General features: G+C 45.0%; 1 protein-coding gene across 2 annotated transcripts in view; it reads left to right on the forward strand.

Moving 5' to 3' along the window:
- Nucleotides 1-314: 314 nt before the first annotated feature.
- The window catches only part of GFPT1 (glutamine--fructose-6-phosphate transaminase 1), a 49180-nt gene continuing 30549 nt past the window's right edge, over nt 315-18945 (forward strand). For both annotated transcript variants that reach the window (XM_063311504.1, XM_063311505.1), the window contains exons 1-7: nt 315-368; nt 10289-10396; nt 12827-12934; nt 14970-15095; nt 16483-16541; nt 17928-18062; nt 18686-18747. In XM_063311504.1, the coding sequence (XP_063167574.1) occupies nt 362-368; nt 10289-10396; nt 12827-12934; nt 14970-15095; nt 16483-16541; nt 17928-18062; nt 18686-18747 (605 nt within the window). In that variant the 5' untranslated portion in view covers nt 315-361. The remainder of the gene's footprint in view (nt 369-10288; nt 10397-12826; nt 12935-14969; nt 15096-16482; nt 16542-17927; nt 18063-18685; nt 18748-18945) is intronic.

Genomic DNA, 18945 nt, shown 5'->3' on the forward strand with positions numbered 1-18945 from the left:
CCTGGGACTTCCCCGGGTCTCCCATCCCAGGCGTGGGCTTCGGGGGGGCATCCCCTCTTCCCAAGCAGGCCGGGGAACGCCCTGGCCCGGAAGCGCCGGCGCGCCCCATCCTTCCGCCCCGAGGTAGACTGCGCCCGCGCAGAGAGGCTCCGCCGCCGCGGACAAGAGTGCGGCTGCCACGTCCCCAGCGCCAGCCAGCGGGGTGGGGCGGTGTCAGGTAGGACCGCCCCTTCGCCGCGCGGGCCAATGGCGAGCCGGGCAGCGCGCCTGCGCCCCGCGCGCGCCGGCCCCGCCCCGCCGCCGCCTGGCAGCCGCAGACCCGCCGCCCGGCAGCAGCAGCAGCAGCAGCAGCAGCGTCGCCATGTGCGGTGAGCCTCCCGAGCATGTGCAGAGTGCCCTCGCGGCGCCGGCGGAGGCTCCGGCCTCCCCGGCCTCCCCGCGCTGGCGCCCCTTCAGCCTAGCGCGCCCTTGCTCTGGGGCATGTGCAGAGTGCCTCTCCTTCCCGTTAGGCGGCTGGGGGGGGTCGCACGAGCACGCTGAGCCCCGCGGGTCGTGCGAACCCAGCCGGGGGGGGTGAACCCGGGCGCGGGTGTATCATCCCCCCGGAAGGGTGTCCGGGAACATGGGAACCCTCCGACACGCGTGTCTGTGAGTATCGGGGCGGGCGGACGAGCCCCCCTTCCTCCCTGCCTTTCCGGCCCGGTGGAGAGGGGGCCCCGCGCGTTTGGGGGGCCAGCCCGCTTTGGCTGGGGCCCCCCGCGATTAGCTTTGGGGGCGCTTTTCGGGGGAGGGGCGCGGCGGGGGGCCCCTCGGCAGAGGCCCCTGCCCCCCCGGAGCCCGCTCGTCAGCGTGTGCGGAGGGGGCTCGGCTTGATCTCCCTGGCCGGGGAAGGTGCGGACCGGTGGAAAGGCCTCCGCAGGAGCGGGGATTGGCCCGGAGGGCGAGGAGGCCCCGGGTCCCTCGCCTGGCGTCAGCGGGCCATGGGGATGCCGCCCCCCGGGGGGGCTTGAATCGCAGGGTATAGCGTGCATCTCTTCTCTTCTCTTCTCTATTCTCTTCATATATCTCTGACACGTATCTTATACACACATACACATACATATCTCTGCTGCTGTTCAGAAGAGCCCTGAAGACGGGTCTTCACCCGGCCTTTGGCAAGGAAGAGGGAGACCCCTCGCTTCATTGCCATCTTCCGTCTTTATCTTTTATTGATTTCGTTGTGATTTGTTTAAATCTTGTGAGCTGCCCAGAGTCATTGATAGTTGGGCGGCATACAAGTTTAATTTTTTTTAATTATTATTATTATTATTATATACCCGAGTAGCTAAGGAGCTCACCACCCTGATGCCACAGGGCTACCTGTCAGAGAAACCGAGGCAGGCGTGTGGAAGGAGGAGCCGGGGGGGGGGTGCAGATTCCAGGGTGGTGCTCAAAATGTGGCTGGGGATAAGGCAAATGGGTGGGCCAGGGTGCGGGGGACAGGGTTTAGGAAAAGAAATGGGTCTTCCCATTTGCCCTCGGCTAGCCCTCCCTGTCTGGGTTCGCCCAGTCCACTGCGCTGCGTCCCCACTGTGTTGTGGGAAAGCCAGCCATTGTCTTAGCATGTTGTGTGAATGAGACAGCTTCAAGAGGTTGGCTTGAACCCAAATCATTGTGGTTTTTTCAGTAAGTCTTAGTTAAGCCAACCATGGCGTTTCTGTGATGTGTGAACCAGGCCAAGAAGCATGAAGATCTGAAGCAGAAAGAAAATGCCTTTCAGAGGATGATGATATTGGAGATGATGATGATTTATATGCTTCCAGACTCCCAACAACTCTAGGAGGTTTCCTAGTGGCTAAAGTGAAATTTAAATAGATTCATTCTCTGCTATGCAGTATATATATTCAGTTTACATTCCTGCCTTCTTCCCTGTAGACTATTGAGGCCCTTTATTTAGGATCCTCATCCATTAACCCCCTCCCCCCCCCGGATTTCACCACCAATTATCTTAATTTCCTGGCAGCTTTGTGGTCCTGTCCATTTGGTGTTTGCAGTTTGGTGTCCACATGGGGGTCTGGGGATAAAAAATGGAAATGCTAATAAGGCCAGTTTCACTGGTCTTGCTAAACCACTCTGTGTTGAAAAAGCCTGGGTTCACACAACAGTAAGCTATAAACTCTGATTTGCACACAATAGCTGGATTTATGCAACACGCTAAGCCAGGTCCCCAAGGTGGCAGGCAGGTCCCCCCCCCCCCATTGCACAACTAGAGGCTAAGCCAAAGCCAGCTTCTGGGTTTATTTGTGTTGTCTTTCAAATCTTGGGCCTGAATTAGAACAGAGCAAGGTTTCCCAGAGCAGCGCTTAGAATTGCTCATGAGCATGCTAACAATAGAAAAGGCAACTGATGCTATAAATAATTTGCTGCGAGTAGGCTGTCACTGTGTCTTCGAACTCAGCGTTGAGCTTGCCTGTACTTTGTCTCCCAACGCATCCTTTTAAATACATTTGAATAAAATCAAAGCGGTTTGGATATTTTGGGTTAGACTGGGAATACAGTGGTGATGAGGTATTTAAATCCTGTGGATTTATTTTTATTGTTGTTACTTTGCTTCTCTTGGGACAGCGTGATATATTTTAACTGTTGGTGCAGCTGTCAGAGTAGAGGGCTGATCCTGTGCTTTGTCGCCTCTAAAGAGAAGAGCCACTGTGTGCTGGATTATGACTTGTTCTTATGTTGATATTGTCCCTGATACATTGCAAGGGAGAGAGCAGCAGTGAAAGGGGCACTTGGCAACCGGTTCGCATTTATGACCGTCGCAGCATCACGCAGTCACGTGACCACCATTTTCGACCTTCCCAACCGGCTTCTGGCAAGCAAAATCAATGGGGAACCGCATCATTTGCTTAACGGCCACGTGGTTTGCTTAATGACCACTGCAAAAAAGGTCGTAAAATCAGGTCAGATTCGCTTAATGACCGCTTCTCTTAGCAACTTAAATTCCAATCCCAGTTGTGGTCATTAAGCAAGGCCTACCTGTATTGAACAATGGAAGTTAGGAAAGTCTTCTGGATGGCAAGCTGAAATCTACTCCCTTGCAGTTTAAACCCTTTGTTCCTTGTCCTGCCTTCTAGAAAAGCTCTGAAGATGCTGCCTGTGTCCTGCATGACACCCTTCACTTGAAATCAGCTCCTGTGTCTCCTGCAGTTTTCTCTTCTCCAGGATAAGCAAACTCAGTGCCACCTCCATTCACCCCAGGGTCTTCCTTCCAAGCACCCCGGGCTTGGGACGCTTCAGCTTGTCAACGTCCTTCCGAAAAATGCAGTGCTGGAAATGGTTGGAGCGTGGCCTGACCACTCCAGAGCAGAGAGGAATTGTGATTTCTTTCGGTGCATCCTAATAACTGTTCTCAAAATTATTATTATTATTAGTTTTAGTATTAATTATTCATTTAAATTTATTTATTTATCTATCTATTTATTTATTATTCAAATTTCTATTACCGCCCATCTCCCTCCAAAGAGGGGGACTCTGGGCGGTTTGCATTTAATAAATAGGCTAATAAATTTATTAGCCTATTTATTAAATGCAAGTTCTTTTCACTCTGGTTCTTTATTTAAGCCGTTGTTTTAGATCAGCCTTCAGTGTAAATGGTCCTGGGGAGGGCGGTGAATCCAGAGGTTGCTGGATTTTACTGCATTCCAGCATGCAGCGGGAGGGAGGCTATTAATGTTCTGTTTTCTGTAGAAAGGTGAGCTGGCTTAAATCCTGTTTGCCACACGGACATGTCCGTGAAATGTTCCTTTCATTCAGGATGCTGTTTTTACTTCCTTGTTGACTCAACAGCTCTGGCCCTGCTTGTGGGCTTTTTTTTTTTTTTTCAAAGTCTGCCAAGGTTCCTGAGCTGGGCTTCATTTTAGGTGTTTTTTGTTTCTTTTGTCGCCGCCTCTTGCCCTTTTGCATTCTCCGTATCTACATCCCAGCGCTCTGTTCTTCTGTCGACTTTTTTTCTTCTTGTCATAAAGGTGGACAGTCACCACAGAGGAGGAGGAAGGTGGCATTGGAACCAACTTAGTGCAGGAGCGGCTGCCAGCTAGAGTTGGATCCAGGTCCCCCATCTGGACCCATCCTCCACAGCCAAGGGGAGGGAATGGCAGAAGCCCATCTCCTTCCTGGGCCTTCTAGGGAGTGAAAAGGGTCCCAAGATTCCTTTGGCTTTTAGCATATGATCCAAAACTCAGCCGCCTTTTTATCTGAATTCCGATTGGTAATGAGGTTGAGAAATTAGCCTGCAGGGAGCCTTCCATACTGGGGGTGTCACGGCCATGAAGCCCCTTCTTACATCTCTACATACTACTACTACATACCTCTTACCTTTCCCATCCCAATTAGCTCTGGAGAAACTCGAGAGAATTAAGCAATGTATTGGCGTTTTCAGATTAATGACACCTTAGAGCAATGGGCTGAACTACCAACAAATGATGATTGATCTCAGATGGAAGGATAAAATAATGGCAACAGCTGTCCTGAGTCACTGGGAGGCATACGAAGTTAATAAATGAATAAATTTTAGTTAGCTACCAGGGGGATAGAGGATATCTGCTTCATAGAATAAAAAGCGTTATCGAGGCAACTATACTTTGCCGGAATCAAATTGCTACCTACGAATCTGTGACGTACTACACAATCACAAAGCTACAAAGGTCATTTATGTGACTTTCCCGTAGCACCTTTTCCTGCTACTTCCTCCTGTTTTCAGTACAGATTTCCCCAATTAATCCTTGCAACAGGTTTATTCTAAATTTAGTTATATGCACTGTTAGATTTGCAAATTCTATAGAGTTACAAACTCAATGCAGCAGCTTTTGCTTCTGGCTCTAAATGCTTTACGGATCACCGATACAGCTGACGCCAAGGCCTGGACACAATTGCCAGCGCTGCATTTCCTAGCAATCCAAAGTATGTACCGTGTAAGAATATAAAGAAAGATCAGCATGATAGTGAACGCTGCCAACACCTCCTCCGTGTGTCACCTTAACTAGTGCAATGCACTCCACTGTGTCCAGAAGGTGCAGATGGTGCTCACTGCAGCAGGTAAACTGCTAGACAGTCTTCTGGGCATCTGGTCTTCGATGTGTCTCCAGAGATGGAAGGGATTCCAGCCTCTTCCCAGGGCAGAAATTAGAGTCGAGCTGGCTTGTCTGCTGGAGGATTCTCAGGTGCACCAAGATCCAGTATCTGCCATAGATAGATGGGAAGAAAAGAAGCATCTAGTGAGGAGAAGGAAGCAAGGGGGGATGCTGCTGCATTAGAACTGCTTTAGAGAACTCATGCGATGTGGAGAAGATGGTGGGCTGAGAGCCGAGGAAGCACGGATCTTGTTCCCGGCAACGGGTTCCTAATTCCTATATTGTTGACTTCCTTATTTGCGCAGTATGAATCTTGAACTCTGTCATATCTGCCCATGGGAAGCTAATCAGGGATCTTTGAGTGCTGTTCTCCTCTTCGTTTCCAGTAGACGTTGGGCCGCTTTGGGGGTGATTTTGGGATGGTGCCCCAAGAGGTCTGCTCTGGGGGTTGCTGGAGAGCCAGAGTTGCTTCCGCAGCCATTGGAAAGGGCTGGTCTCCCATGGGACTACCACAGTGTTTGAGTGGTTTTGCATTTACAGATGAGGATTATACTGCTAGAACCATGACTCTTGAAATGGAAGATTGCTCTTCCTTGAGGCAGTGGGGGGTTACTTAACTTTTATTTGATTTCTGCAACGTATCCATTGCCTCATGCCAAACAGACTGTAGGCAGCTTTTTAAGTAAGTAAATAACTGTATTGTTTAACCACAGGTCATGCGTACTGTAGGCAGTTTACTCATTGATTGATTATGTGCCATCAAGTTGGTGTTGACTCTTAGCAACCACACAGATAGATTTTTCTCCAGGAGGATCTGCTTCTAACCTAGTGGTTCAGCTCTTCCAACGGTTGATGCCCCCGTTGCCATCATAACTGGATCCGTCCACCTGGCTGCTGGTCGTCCTCTTCTCCTCTTTCCCCCCACCTCTCCCAGCATCAGAGCCTTCTCTAAAGAGCTGGGTCTTTGCAAAGTGTGTCCAAAGTAGGATAACTTGAGCCTGGTCATTTGTACCTTGAGTGAGAACTCTGGGTTGATTTGTTCAGTGATTCATTTGGTTTGTTCTCTTGGCTATCCACAGTATTCTCTGGAGTCTCCTCCAACACCGAAGTTCCAAAGTGTCAATGCTCTTCCTATCCTATGTCTCCAAGACTAATTTCCACTTGAGTGTCACAGAGCATATTATTGTCTTCTGGGCCAGAAGACCTTTGGCTAACTTAGCCCCGTTCCCATCTAGGATGGCTTGCTTTAGGCACAGCACTCCAGCAACAGCTTCAGGTAGAAACCAAGTAGCATCACTTTTCCTGCAAGTGCAGTGGCTTTCAGTGTGAGTTCAAGATCTTTGTGATAATGTTAAAGGCTTAAGATTTGAGGAACATCTCTCCCTTTGTAGCCTGAGCGTTAGGGTCTACCAAGGATGCTGTCTTTGGTGTCCCACCATTGGGATGGGAAAGGTAAGAGGTATGTAGTAGTAGTGTGTAGAGATGTAAGAAGGGGCTTCATGGCCGTGACACCCCCAGTATGGAAAGCTCCCTGCAGGGACATCCATGGGGGGCTGGTTAGAAAAATAAAAACCCCGCCTTCTTGACTTTTTTGATCCCCCCCTTCAAACCTTTCCGTTCTTTCCTCCCCTCCCAAGCTGGAGCTTAATTAGCCTTAGTTTGGCGTGCAGCTAAGATTCAGCCAAGCCTCTGGGTGTGACCGATTGCTAGGACTTCTATTTTGTTCAAATGATTTTATTATTTTATGATGGCCTATCTTCATGATTGCACCCCACCCTGAAATCTGTGGATAAAGGATGTGTTAGAAATGTGTAATAAATACATAACCCCTGCAAAGGGGTGTGCATTGATGAATAGAATAAGACAGACATCAGTATTAAATGAGAGTATTAATTTTATTTATTAATGCAATATACGTCCTGCTTTAACCAAACCGGGATCCTAAGGCTGGTTGGTGGTGATGAGCAGTTATATGTCTCACCTTTTTCCTACTTGTTGTTGGAAAGGCTTTGACTCTGGGCAAGAATGACTGTTAGGAGGGCCAGCTTGGTCTAGAGGTTAAGGTGCTGGGCTAGAAACCAGGCAACTGAGAGTTCTAGTCCCGCCTTAGGCATGGAAGCCGGCTGGGTGACCTTGGGCCAGTCCCTCTCTCCCAGCCCAACCCACCTCACAGGGTTGCTGTTGTGGGGAAAATAGGAGGAGGAAGGAGTATGTGGTATGTTCGCCACCTTGAGTTATTTATAAAAATATGAAAGGCGGGATAGAAACAAAAACAAACAAACAAATTAATAAATAATACTTAGCGATGAAGGGAACAACGCAGGATGTTAAGCGGAGAATCCCCCCAGTCTTGCAGAAAGACGGGATGGTGCGAAATTGCAAAGCCTCTGGTTCACCTGACAAGCTTTCTTTCTTTTTTTAAATTAATTTTTATTGAAGAAACTTTTTACAGAATAAAAAAAGAAAAGTGATAATAAGAACAAGAAAAGAAAAGGGTCAGAAAAGAAGAAAAAAGGAGAGGCTTCCAACCTTCTTTACAGCAGTTATAAATGCATTTATATTTTATCCTCTCTCTCTCTCTGAGGGTGGGTTTACCTGACAAGCTTTCTGAGGAGGGGCATGGCTAGGAAAGGGGTGTCGGGTGGATGGGGGGCAGAGGAACGAACTGGCACTTGGGGGCTGGGGGAAGATTAGCATCCCCTGCCCATTTCTCTGTTTGTTTTCCAATAGTTTCTCTTGGGTGAGAAGGGATCATTAGAGGAGAGGGTGCAAATTCTGGGCTCGGGGGCTGAATCTGCCATTTGCCTGTAATAATACATTGATCGAGAGTTTAACCTGCTAGTAAGTCATGGACCAGGGAAATGATTTCTCCTCCTCCTCCACCCTGGTTTTCCTTACACATCCCATAATATGCTGCAAGAGCAGAGAGCACACTGTGGTCACAGCCAGAACTCCTGCAGGTCTAAGCAGTTGTGAAGCTTATTCCAACAAGTTGTTGTACTTGAGTAGTAGCATAATGTGGCTTTCTTCCTATACTTCCTTTAAAAAAAATTTTTTTTTTTTAGTATGGTGTTGTAAACCTTAATACATTATGTTTTGATATTTCAAGTCTTTGGTGCCCTCTGAGCTTGGTTGCTGGCTTGCAGATGTTTCATAACCCGACCTGGTAGCATCATCAGTGCAAGTAAGTGTGGGGTTACTCACACTCCCTTGCACGGATGATGTTACCTAGCCGGGTAATGCAACGTCTGCAGGCCAACATTTGGCCCCATTTACTCAGTGGATTGAAGACCTGGTTACACTTGCCACCTGTTATAGGATTGCCTGTAGACATAGATTTTTGCATGGATAAGTATAATGAAATATGGGACTCATTTATACAAAATACAGTAGTTTAGAGAAAGCATGATGGCTATTTAATTGTATTAGAAATAAAAATAGATATTTGCATCATGTTTGCATTAGATAAACATATATAGAAGTATAACTGTTGTAATGATATATTTCGTATTTTTATTTTACTTTTTCTGTTACACTCTCCTCACTTTTTAAGCCCCTGTTTTTTTTATTGTAATGTATGTATCTTTGTGTGTTTTTTTCTTTTTTTGTTGCTATCTAAAAAATAAACAATAATAATTAAAAAAGCCAACCACCAAGCTCAGAGAGCACCAAGCTCAACCCTGAGCTACAAGTATTCCCTTCTAGTGGAACAATGCTATTTGTACAGTACTGACCGAAGATCGTTAACACTCTAATGTTGAGGTAGCTGCTGAGAAGAAAGCAATAGTATATGAATATTAATTACAACTTAGGATGTCAGTGTGAATGAGCATAAAATTATTTGCCTTTTCCATCCAGAATTGAATATAACTTAAAAAGCCCCCGCTGCAGATGCCTTAAATGTTTTTGTTGTACAATAAAGGTTTCAGGCTTAAGCTAATGACTTAGTATTAAGGTCTCCGTTGTATTGTTCCTTTAATGGTTTTGTGCATGTTGATAAAGAGAAAAAGAAGATACACAAAGCAAATTTTGACCAATACAGAAAAATAAAGAGAAAATGAAGAAGACTATGTCTTGTGCTTCTAACTTCCCCCTTTTTCTGCATCTGATAATTTATAATATTTATAAACATTTGGGCCCCCTTAGAAGCCAACCTGTAAGTGATTAAATGTGCCATACTTCATATACTTTCATAGTGTCCCTTGACATCAAATCCTGGTGCTGCCTAAGAATAATGGGTTGTGTTGGTTATTGTTGAGAAAGCATCTAGCCGCCATTGTCCAACTAACTAGACATCTGATAACTAAGTAGACATCTCAGTTCTCCTTTATAAATGAGCGGGGTGTCCACATTTAATTACCTATTTTGCCATGTTTGTGTGCCCTCTTCATTTTGTGAGGATAAGGTTTAAATCCCAGCATTAGGAAGTACAAAGCTTTTTGTAAATTTTTGAGAACAGTATCAAAGACATTAAAAGAAAAAAAAGAACTGGCTTGAGATGAGCAGAAAGTGGAGGTACAACAGGCTCTTCTGCAGTAGAGGCATCTACCATGGACTTGTTTCGGACCTGGGCGTGGAGATCCAGCCGACATTTTTGCACATACTCAGCACACCTTGCCGAATACAAAACTAGACAAGAGTTTCCTCTCCTGTGGTGTAGGAGCATTCCTAAAGTTTGCCCATCCAGAAGGTCATGCCACTCCTTGACCCCAAGTCGAAAATGGAGGGCAACTCTTGTCTTTGCCCCTCCAGGAAGCCAAAGAGCACAAGCAGGCCTTGAGCACCAGATGCTGGGAACAGCTGTTTTGATAGAGGAGGAATAAGAGTTTGCATTTGTAATAAGACATCCTTCCTGCCTGCCTGTTAAGGATTGTATTACTTGATTCAGGTGTCATCCAGTCTAGAACACTTTTGTTTTAAATGTGTCATGAGGACAGGGTAGGGAATATTAGGTTACCCCCTGTTTTTTAAAAAAAATACATTTAAAAGCATTAAAAACCACTATTTTGGGGACCACCTCAACAAGTTAAAAAAAAAAAGATGTATTCCTGACGTGTATAGTTTAAGGAGCCATTGCTTAGATGTACAGTACTCATGAAGAGTACTAACCAGACAGTCCATTAGACCTGCAAGGAATTATATTAATGTTGCTCCTGTTTCCATTTTAAATAATCTTTTAGGCATCTTTGCTTACCTGAATTACCACGTTCCCCGGACCAGACGGGATATCTTGGAGACCCTAATTAAGGGGCTTCAGAGACTGGAGTATAGAGGATATGACTCTGCAGGTAAGCTGTTTGTACGATGGAGGGTTCACTTCCTGAACTTCTTTCCGTGGTTATGCTGGCAAATGTCTGCATCTGAACCTCACGAGAAATGAATATTAAGAGTAATCGTTTCTGGTTCAGATTATATTAAAGGTGGAAGGCAAAATTTGCCAACTCCACCTCATTCACACTAGAAGGAGGAGCAGAATCCATGGTTTGCTGTACCCTTGTTGCTCCACTTCATGCTAAACCATAGTTTGGATCTGACTGGAGAGCCCGTATGTCGTCCCTGGAGGCCCCTCCAATTCTGAAAATTTCTCACCAGTTTGCAAGCAGGAGGGTAAGCCCTGAAATAGATTTAACAGAGTTAAAAGGAGCCAAAGTCTCTTCCCCCTCACCCACAAACCACGGAAAAGGTAAGATCCTGGTTGCTTCCCCTTGCAGGACATGTCCTTGCCCATTTGGCATCATCACCCCGCCCTCTGCAGTTCTTGCCCTCCCCAAAAGATCAAAGGTGAGGGTTGGGCATGAAAGGCTGCCTGCTCTGTGAGGTGGTGGTGATGGAAGTTGTTGACCAGAAGCAAGGAATCACCCATGCCATAGAGGAGAAAGTTTTTCACTTCTGGGTACGGTGACCCTATTTTCTTGGAAAAAATAAAGGACAGACCTGAAAAGGGGGCAAATCTGAAAGAGGTTCATCAGGATAAAATTTTTTAATTGCTTATGTAACTTTGCTTTACATAGGAAAATTGAAAAGCAAAACCAAGAAAAACTGTACAAAAACACATATTGTAATAAAAGCATCTAAAATCGAACAGTATATATAAATTTATTTTAAAAAGATCATTCAGTTTCCATATTCTGCCCATGAAGGTGAAAGACTGCATTAAGGGGTACCATTTGTATGATAAAAGTTAAATTACCGAAAGAAAGGGCAAAACTGAGTTTTTGGAAAATAAACAAATCTGAAGGACAGCTTTCTGACATAAAGGACTGTCCTTTCTAATAAACGATGTGTGGCCACTGTACTTATCCTGAAGGGCAGAGCTAGCTTTGTTTCTGAGAAAAACACAGTGCAAAGTGATAAGGAACCTTTTTTCGCTCGTATAGCCGTAGAAATACGTGCCATTGGAATCCAGAAAGTGCACTTCGGATACCACTGCACTGCACACCACAGTGCGATTATTTTGCCTTCAGCTTTGCACGTTCTGAAAACCCAGCCATTGTGATTTTGGACCATGGCTTGGCATTTATGGCTTGGCATTGTGTGAAGCAGGCTGTTGGAGCTTGCTTGGATACTAGGGTTTAAAGAAACCGTGGCCAGCGAGAAGCTTTTTCCCAGTCTTTTTCCTCAAGATGTTCTTCCTGGACTGCTGGAACGTGTATGCAAGTCCCATTTATATGGCTTACCCGGCAACATCTATCTTTTTTTTTTTTTTTCAGTGGGTTGACTTCAAAGCTGTACAGAATTTCAGGGATGACAGTGGAGTTGGTGGTCGTAAAAGTCAAGATGGTGGCCATGTTGAGTAGAGACTGCTTTTTAGACTTCAGCTGTGGATTTTGGTATTTAGTTTTTTATATGATTTTATAGGTTTTTAAGATTGCACATCATTCTTTTTGTCATTTTTTAAATTGTAAGCCTCTCAGAGTCATGCATTTGAGATGGGCGCATAAATCAAAATAAATAAATAAATAAATAAATAAATAAATAACTGCCTGCATGAATAAAAGCCACGCCCCTTTTATTGTGCATATTTGAAAGCGGCAGGGCTTCAATCATGCACTCAAGGCTGCCATCTTGACTCTTTTGACACCCTCCCAGGTGGATCTCCTTCAGAAGTCTATGTTAAGATTTTATGTGGATCTCCATATTGGATCATAATGCTTAGTTCCACCACTGATATTTCTACAAAGCCGTTTGTATATATTCAGATGTCCTTTAATGTACATGTAGTCCTCACTTAACAACCATTTGCTTAGTGATGGTTTGGACTTACAGCGGTGTTGGGAAAAAAAACGACTTACGACTGGTTCTCACACTTTAGACCGTCACAGCATCTCTGTGGTCACATGATCATGATTTGGGCACTTGACAACCGGTTTGCGTTTACAACCATTGTGGCATCCCATGGTCATGTGATCACCATTTTCAACCTCCCTGACTGGCTTCTGGCAAGCAAAATCAATGGGGAACCATGTGGTTTGCTTAATGACCACATGGTTCGCTTAACAACTGCAGCGAAAAAGGTCGTAAAATTGGGTTGGATTTGCTTAATGACCGCTTCTCTTAGCAACCAAAATTCCAGTCCCAATTGTGGTCATTAAGCAAGGACTATCTGTATTCTGGAATGTGGAGAAACCATTGGGGACTCCCCTTAGCCTTCTTTTGCCAGGGGACCGTTAATCCTGCAAGGGGAGTTATGGGCTTGCCTGCCATGCTTCTTCCCTTAGGGGTTGGGATCGATGGTGGGAACGATAAAGACTGGGAGGCCAACGCTGGCAAGATCACGCTCATTAAGAAGAAAGGGAAAGTGAAGGCTTTGGACGAAGAAGTAAACAGTAAGTCTTGTCTTCCTCCTTTTCATTTGGGGGGCAGCATTAGAACAGCCCCGAAGCAGCAGGTGGGTGAAGTGGTGGGGCTGTGTATTTATCACAGTTTAGGTTGCAGTCTGCAAACCGTTCAGCCTGGGCGTCCCTGAGTAGGAGTTCGCTTTTGCTCTGGAGAACCAGGGTCGAGGCCCAGGAGGCGAAGCGCTCTGCATGAGCACAGCGTCCGAGGCTGGGCGCGCGCCCTCCCCCACGACTGGGGTGGCGGTGGGGACGCTTGAGCGAAAGGGGCTCCTGGGATCCCGCCGTCTCCTCCTTCCTCGGTGTCTCTTCTGCTTCTCCAGCCGTGCCTTCGTTACTTGCACGATGCCCCTACAGCGGTTGGCATACTGGCTGAGTGGGTGGGGCACCTTAGGAGTGCTGCGATTTTGGGTTCGGGGCCCTGGTTCCCCACGACTTCAGTGGGCACAGCAGGTTCCCTCTCTTCCTCCTCTTGCGTTTATGTATCTTACACTATCTGTAGCCCATCCAACATAAAAGGCTCTGGGCAGGCTGAAATTATGAACCTACTGGTAGAATAATTCAAAATGATTTAAAAAAACCCTACATGGTAACATTAAACCAGTTGCCCCTCCAGATGGACTTTGCGAGGGTTGACTCCCTCCTTGGGGAAAATGGCTAGTTAAATTGTGGGAGTATGCCTTGACGTCTGAAATAAATCCGAGGCAGAATTTAATTTTAATTGGAAACCGTGCTTGGGCTGCGAGCTGAAAGGTGGGATTGTGCTGCATTCAAGATTTGGTTTGTAGAGTTCTTATTTAAACTGGTGTAATTTATAGTATCGGTGGAGATGTAATTTATGTATTTATTTATTTAGTTCCTATAGCCGCCCATCTCAACAAGTGACTCTGGGCGGCTTGTAATGGTCCGTGGGAATGACCTTGGGAGACGGAGGGGAGAGATGCTGCCTAGGGAACGATCAGATGGGCGGGGGGAGCCCACAGCTGCATAATGGGAGGAGAAAGAGGCTCAGGAGGGACCCTCCCTGGTTTCTCGGGCTGTAAAGGAGACAGTGGGAGATTTGTCCTTTCAGACCTGCAAGATTCTGTTAATGTAGCCTTACAATAAAGTAGAATTCTTTCATTTGGTCACGTTTCCTGTTCGGTCCACCTGGGAAGGCTGACAGATGCATTATTTACAGTTATCTTATAGTTATCTTTTGATGATCTGAACCATGTTAACTAAATATTTTTAGCTTAAAGTTCACCAGAGTTAGGTAGATTTTGACTAGAAAATCAGTATGTAATATTGCATATTACATGCTTCCAGTGATGTATGATAATGTATTGTGGTTTATCCACCCATATTTTGATATCTCTGCCTGATTTCTTCTTTGTGGTACTTAGTTCTTATATTCTTTCAAATATATTGTATGTTGAATATTTAAAAAAAAACTTTGCTAAGATTGCAGATGTAGTGAAATAAAACTGTCTTTTTATTTCAGTATGTCTGCAGTCCCAGCAAAGCTACAGTTTTTATAGGGCGCTATAAAAGTAAACATATTCATTAACGAATGTTCTAGAACAAAATGGGGGGGGCTTGTTTGAATGTTCTTATAGGCACATCTTTTTCTCTTTTTTTAATTTTAATTTTTTTAACCACTATATTAAATCTTGCCTTTTTAATTCTCACTTCAATTTCACCTCAGCGTAAAGCTTACGCAACGTTCGTTTCAAAAAAGATAACAACAGAGACGAGTTAGGAATTATACTGCTATGTATGTAATTATATGCATGCATTCCATTCCTTTCCCCTTCTTTCCTTTCTTTGTTTTGTTTTTTTCTCTTGCTTTTTACTTAATAAAATTCAAGATTATACCAAAAAAACCCCTCCCCAACAAATATTCTTGAAGTCCTGCTGTGTGGCTGCATTGATGGCTGCAGTTCTGAAATCAGTGAGACAAGAGATTGTAAGCACTGCCCATTCCTCTTTTCATGACCAGTATAAAAAAGCCTTTAAAAGTGAAAATATTCTTTTCTCTCCATAGAGCAGCAGGACATTGATCTGGACATTGAGTTTGATGTGCATCTTGGAATCGCTCACACCCGGTGGGCCACCCATGGCGAGCCTAATCCGGTCAACAGCCACCCGCAGCGATCAGACAGGAACAATGGTACGCCCTAATGGGCTCTCCAAGTGGCCTTCTCTGGGAGGTGCTGAGTGGGGGGGCTTTTGCTGTAGCAAAGACCCTGATTGGCTCTTCAGTGCCTGCAGGAATTCAGCCAAACAGCCTCGGGGCTGTTCCGCTCTTCTGCCTTGAACAGGAGCCAGGAAGGAAGGCATCCGGCTTGATCTCGAATCTTGTGGGCGGAAGAAAGGGCTGGCCACAGCAGCTAGGAGAAGCAGGGGTCATGTCCCCGATTGGACACTGCATCTTGATCTTTGGGGGTGCACCTAACATTTAATCTTCCAATCCAAGGCTCGTCTAACTCCACCATGCATGATGTGGTGCTTGCAGCTGACCAGGCTTTAAAAGTGACTCTTAAAAAGTTTATCCTAGGTTACAGATTAAATCCTTTCCTTGTTTACAATGATTTTCTGAAAAGGTTAACTTGAAGTGCTAATTGACTGTGGTTTCTGCTTAAATCCATGATGTGAAACACCGCAGTAACATGGCTAAAGATGTTAGGATTTCCCAATTTACCGACCCAGTTAATCTGCTTTATAGAATTGTTACTCTTCAGATATCAAATACGGTTGTAATGGTTGCTCACAGGTGATTCTCGGTTGTAAGATAACCTGTAGGTTGAAAATAACCTAGATAGGATAAGCTCCTGCTACAACAGATGTACGCTGTAGTTTCAGATAATATCAATTTCTTTGTACTATTAGATACCATCCTACTCTGCATAAATGTTAGGCATCATCACATTTTATGTAATTTTAGATACTACTTCATCCATAGCCTAGACATCAATTGCTGCCTTTGGACTTTACTCACAGGTTCTAGTCAGATTGTTTTAAAGATGTATTTTGAATTGGTTGCAGATTTTGTTTACTGGTTTCTTAAGATAGATTTGTAAGCGCTCACAGATCGCGCATGGACGCTCTTCTTGTACCGGTCAAAGACTAGTAAACTGACTGACTGCCCAGTGCATGTTGATCAAAAGCAAGAGAGTGGTTTCTCTTCCAGGTTAGTTAGCACAGAAATTGATTTAACCAATGATCCACATTCCCTCTTTTATATTTGGAAATGGAACTATAAAATGGGGTAACACATAATAATTTTGTGGTTAGACTCTTCAGATGACATTGCTCTAAATTAAATAATAACTAAGTACCCAGGTTTAAGTGTCTTTATTAAGGTGGAACATCCATGTTTCTTGAGCATGTGAGTTAACTGTGTGGCTTTGGGAAACACGGTTTCTGCCTTGAGTTTCCCGTATGAAGACTTTTTTGAACAAATCGCTTAGAGTTCTTTTCCCTCCCGTGTTTCCTCTTTTTTTGTGGCATGATTTCTGATCACAGCCTTGAACCTGGATGTTTCTTTTTTCTTTCAGAATTTATTGTTATCCACAATGGAATAATCACAAATTACAAAGATTTGAAAAAGTTCTTGGTAAGTTCAGCTCCTTGGATTGTATTCTGTGTTAGACTTTGAAAACAGAATCTGCTTGTGGTGGATGCACAGGAAAGAACCATCTGTTACTTGGTAGCTTGTCCCAAATCACACCAAAGTTTTTCAGAAGTTGGAAGGGGGTGTACTTTTGCACCTTAACTGGTAGCTTAGTAGGGGTGTGCACCAAATGGAAAATATGTTTTGTTCTGTCCATGGAACAAACACATGGTGGCTTAGAATTTTGCTGAATCATCCTGGGTGGATTGTGGTCCAACTGAACCAAAACCTGGAACATCTTGGTCATTCTTGGTTTCAACTGAGACTCACTGATTTATTGATTTTATTATGGCTTGTATGATCCTTGGTTCAAAATGGCTCTGAGCAGCTTATATCAAGCAACTAAAAGCATTTCAGTAGAATCATCACAATCCAAACAACACCATCCTATAATGGTGCTGTCCAGTGGGGATGTTAGTCATCATCATTGTCCCCAAATGCTTTCCTGAAGAGCCAGATCTTCAAGGCTCTTTGGAAGCCCACCAGAGATATTAAGGAGATGACACCAACGGTGTGTCATCCCTGAGAAAGTTTGATTACAGGGTCCTGTAGATCAATGTTTCTCAACCTTGGCAACTTTAAGATGTCTGGACTTCAACTCCCAGAATTCTCCAGCCAGCAGAATTCTGGAAGTTGAAGTCCAAACATCTTAAAAGTTGCCAAGGTTGAGAAACACTGCTGTAGATGGAGGGGATGTATCTGAAGTGGTCTTACAGGACAAATAGAGCAAGGTTGGCCATCCTTTTCTTACCTCCTCTCTGTGCCCCACACCATCCTTTCATTTCCTCCTCTTGGCTTTCTCCTGCCATCCCCACAGTGCTTGAATTCAAGGGCTTCGTTTCTCTTCCTTCTCTTTAGCTACGTGCTGCTCTTGCCTACCCACCCAGCTCTCCACCTCTCCTCCCATTTACACTTCCCTATTTTCCCCTGTTTTCCGCACCACGGGACATCTTTTCCTGGAACACGTACAGTCCGGGTTTGGCCCAAACACGCAAGTTCCACTCCAGCAGAGCCTTCCCAGGGTGGTCTGTTCCACGCACAGAATATTTCGCATTCCCTGGACATGTCCAGGATTGACATTATATCTTGATATGCTTCAAGGTTTCCTCCAGGCTGGATCTTTTGAACATTCCTGATTGGAGCTGGGCCATTCTGTAGGAAATCAGAGCTGAGTGTGCAAGATCTTTGGCACTTGGTCACTTTAATAACATTCCACAATAGATTTTCTCTTGCCTGAGCCACATCTGTCATGCTGTTCGTGCTTACTGCTTCTCTTCCCTGGTGCAGGTGAGAAAGTAGCCCGCTTTTTCATTTTTCGTGTGTTTTCAGGAGAGCAAAGGCTACGAATTCGAATCTGAAACTGATACAGAAACCATCGCAAAGCTTGTCAAGTACATGTATGACAACTGTGAGAGTGACGATATCAGCTTCACCACCTTGGTGGAAAGGGTCATCCAACAGCTGGTACATCTGCAGGTTTCAGTAAATCACCGGGCAGTTTAGAACTAGTATATTTTGCCAAATCCATTCATACTTCCTAATTATGGAGGGTCAGGAACTGTTGAGTCCACCATCAAGGAAGATTCCTCTGATGGCTGACTTTGTCCGCAGCCTTGGACACAAGACGAATCTCGCTCAATCCAAAGGAAGATCCAGCCGGGGCAAGTCTGGTTTGCGACCGTGGCCGTCAAAGGCCAGGCGTACCCCCAGTTTAGCTAAGAGTTATTTCAAAACTTGTAAGGATAATTGTGTAGTATAAAGAATATCCTGCTCAAAAGGATGCTGGATGTATTGTCCCACGTTTAGGTGCCTAATGCACTTTATTAAAAAGAGAGAGAGAGAATGTGCTCTGAAATGTAGCACACTTTAGTGCATATCTGGACTTGCTTGCAACGAAGCCAAATCTAGGTCTCAACTGGCTATTTTTTCCTGTAGTAACTTTTTTAAATCAGAAAGGATCTGACTGTACCTCTTACGTGTTCAATGCAATGGACTTGGGGGGAGTCTGCTTGCCTGAACTTGAACTTTCCCATTACGTAACCGAGAAGATAAATCAATATCTGCTTTTCTTTCCTGTTCCAACAAAGGAGGGTGCCTTCGCTCTCGTATTCAAAAGTGTTCATTATCGTGGCCAGGCGGTTGGTACAAGGTACGTGTCAGCGTGAGTCTGTCTATCAGCAGCATCATTTGTGTCCCCCATCTTGACAGCTTGTACAGAATGTACAAGGCTTAGCCATTCCAAGTCGTGGGTCTGAGCTTGCGATGCTATACTAGGGCTGAGTAGTTAATAGCTGCTCAGGAATAAGCTATGAGTAGGTCTCCCGGATGGATGCTTCTGTCCAGGAAG

Source organism: Candoia aspera, chromosome 9 (assembly GCF_035149785.1).
Source record: "Candoia aspera isolate rCanAsp1 chromosome 9, rCanAsp1.hap2, whole genome shotgun sequence".
In the NCBI taxonomy this organism is placed as follows: Eukaryota; Metazoa; Chordata; class Lepidosauria; order Squamata; family Boidae; genus Candoia; species Candoia aspera.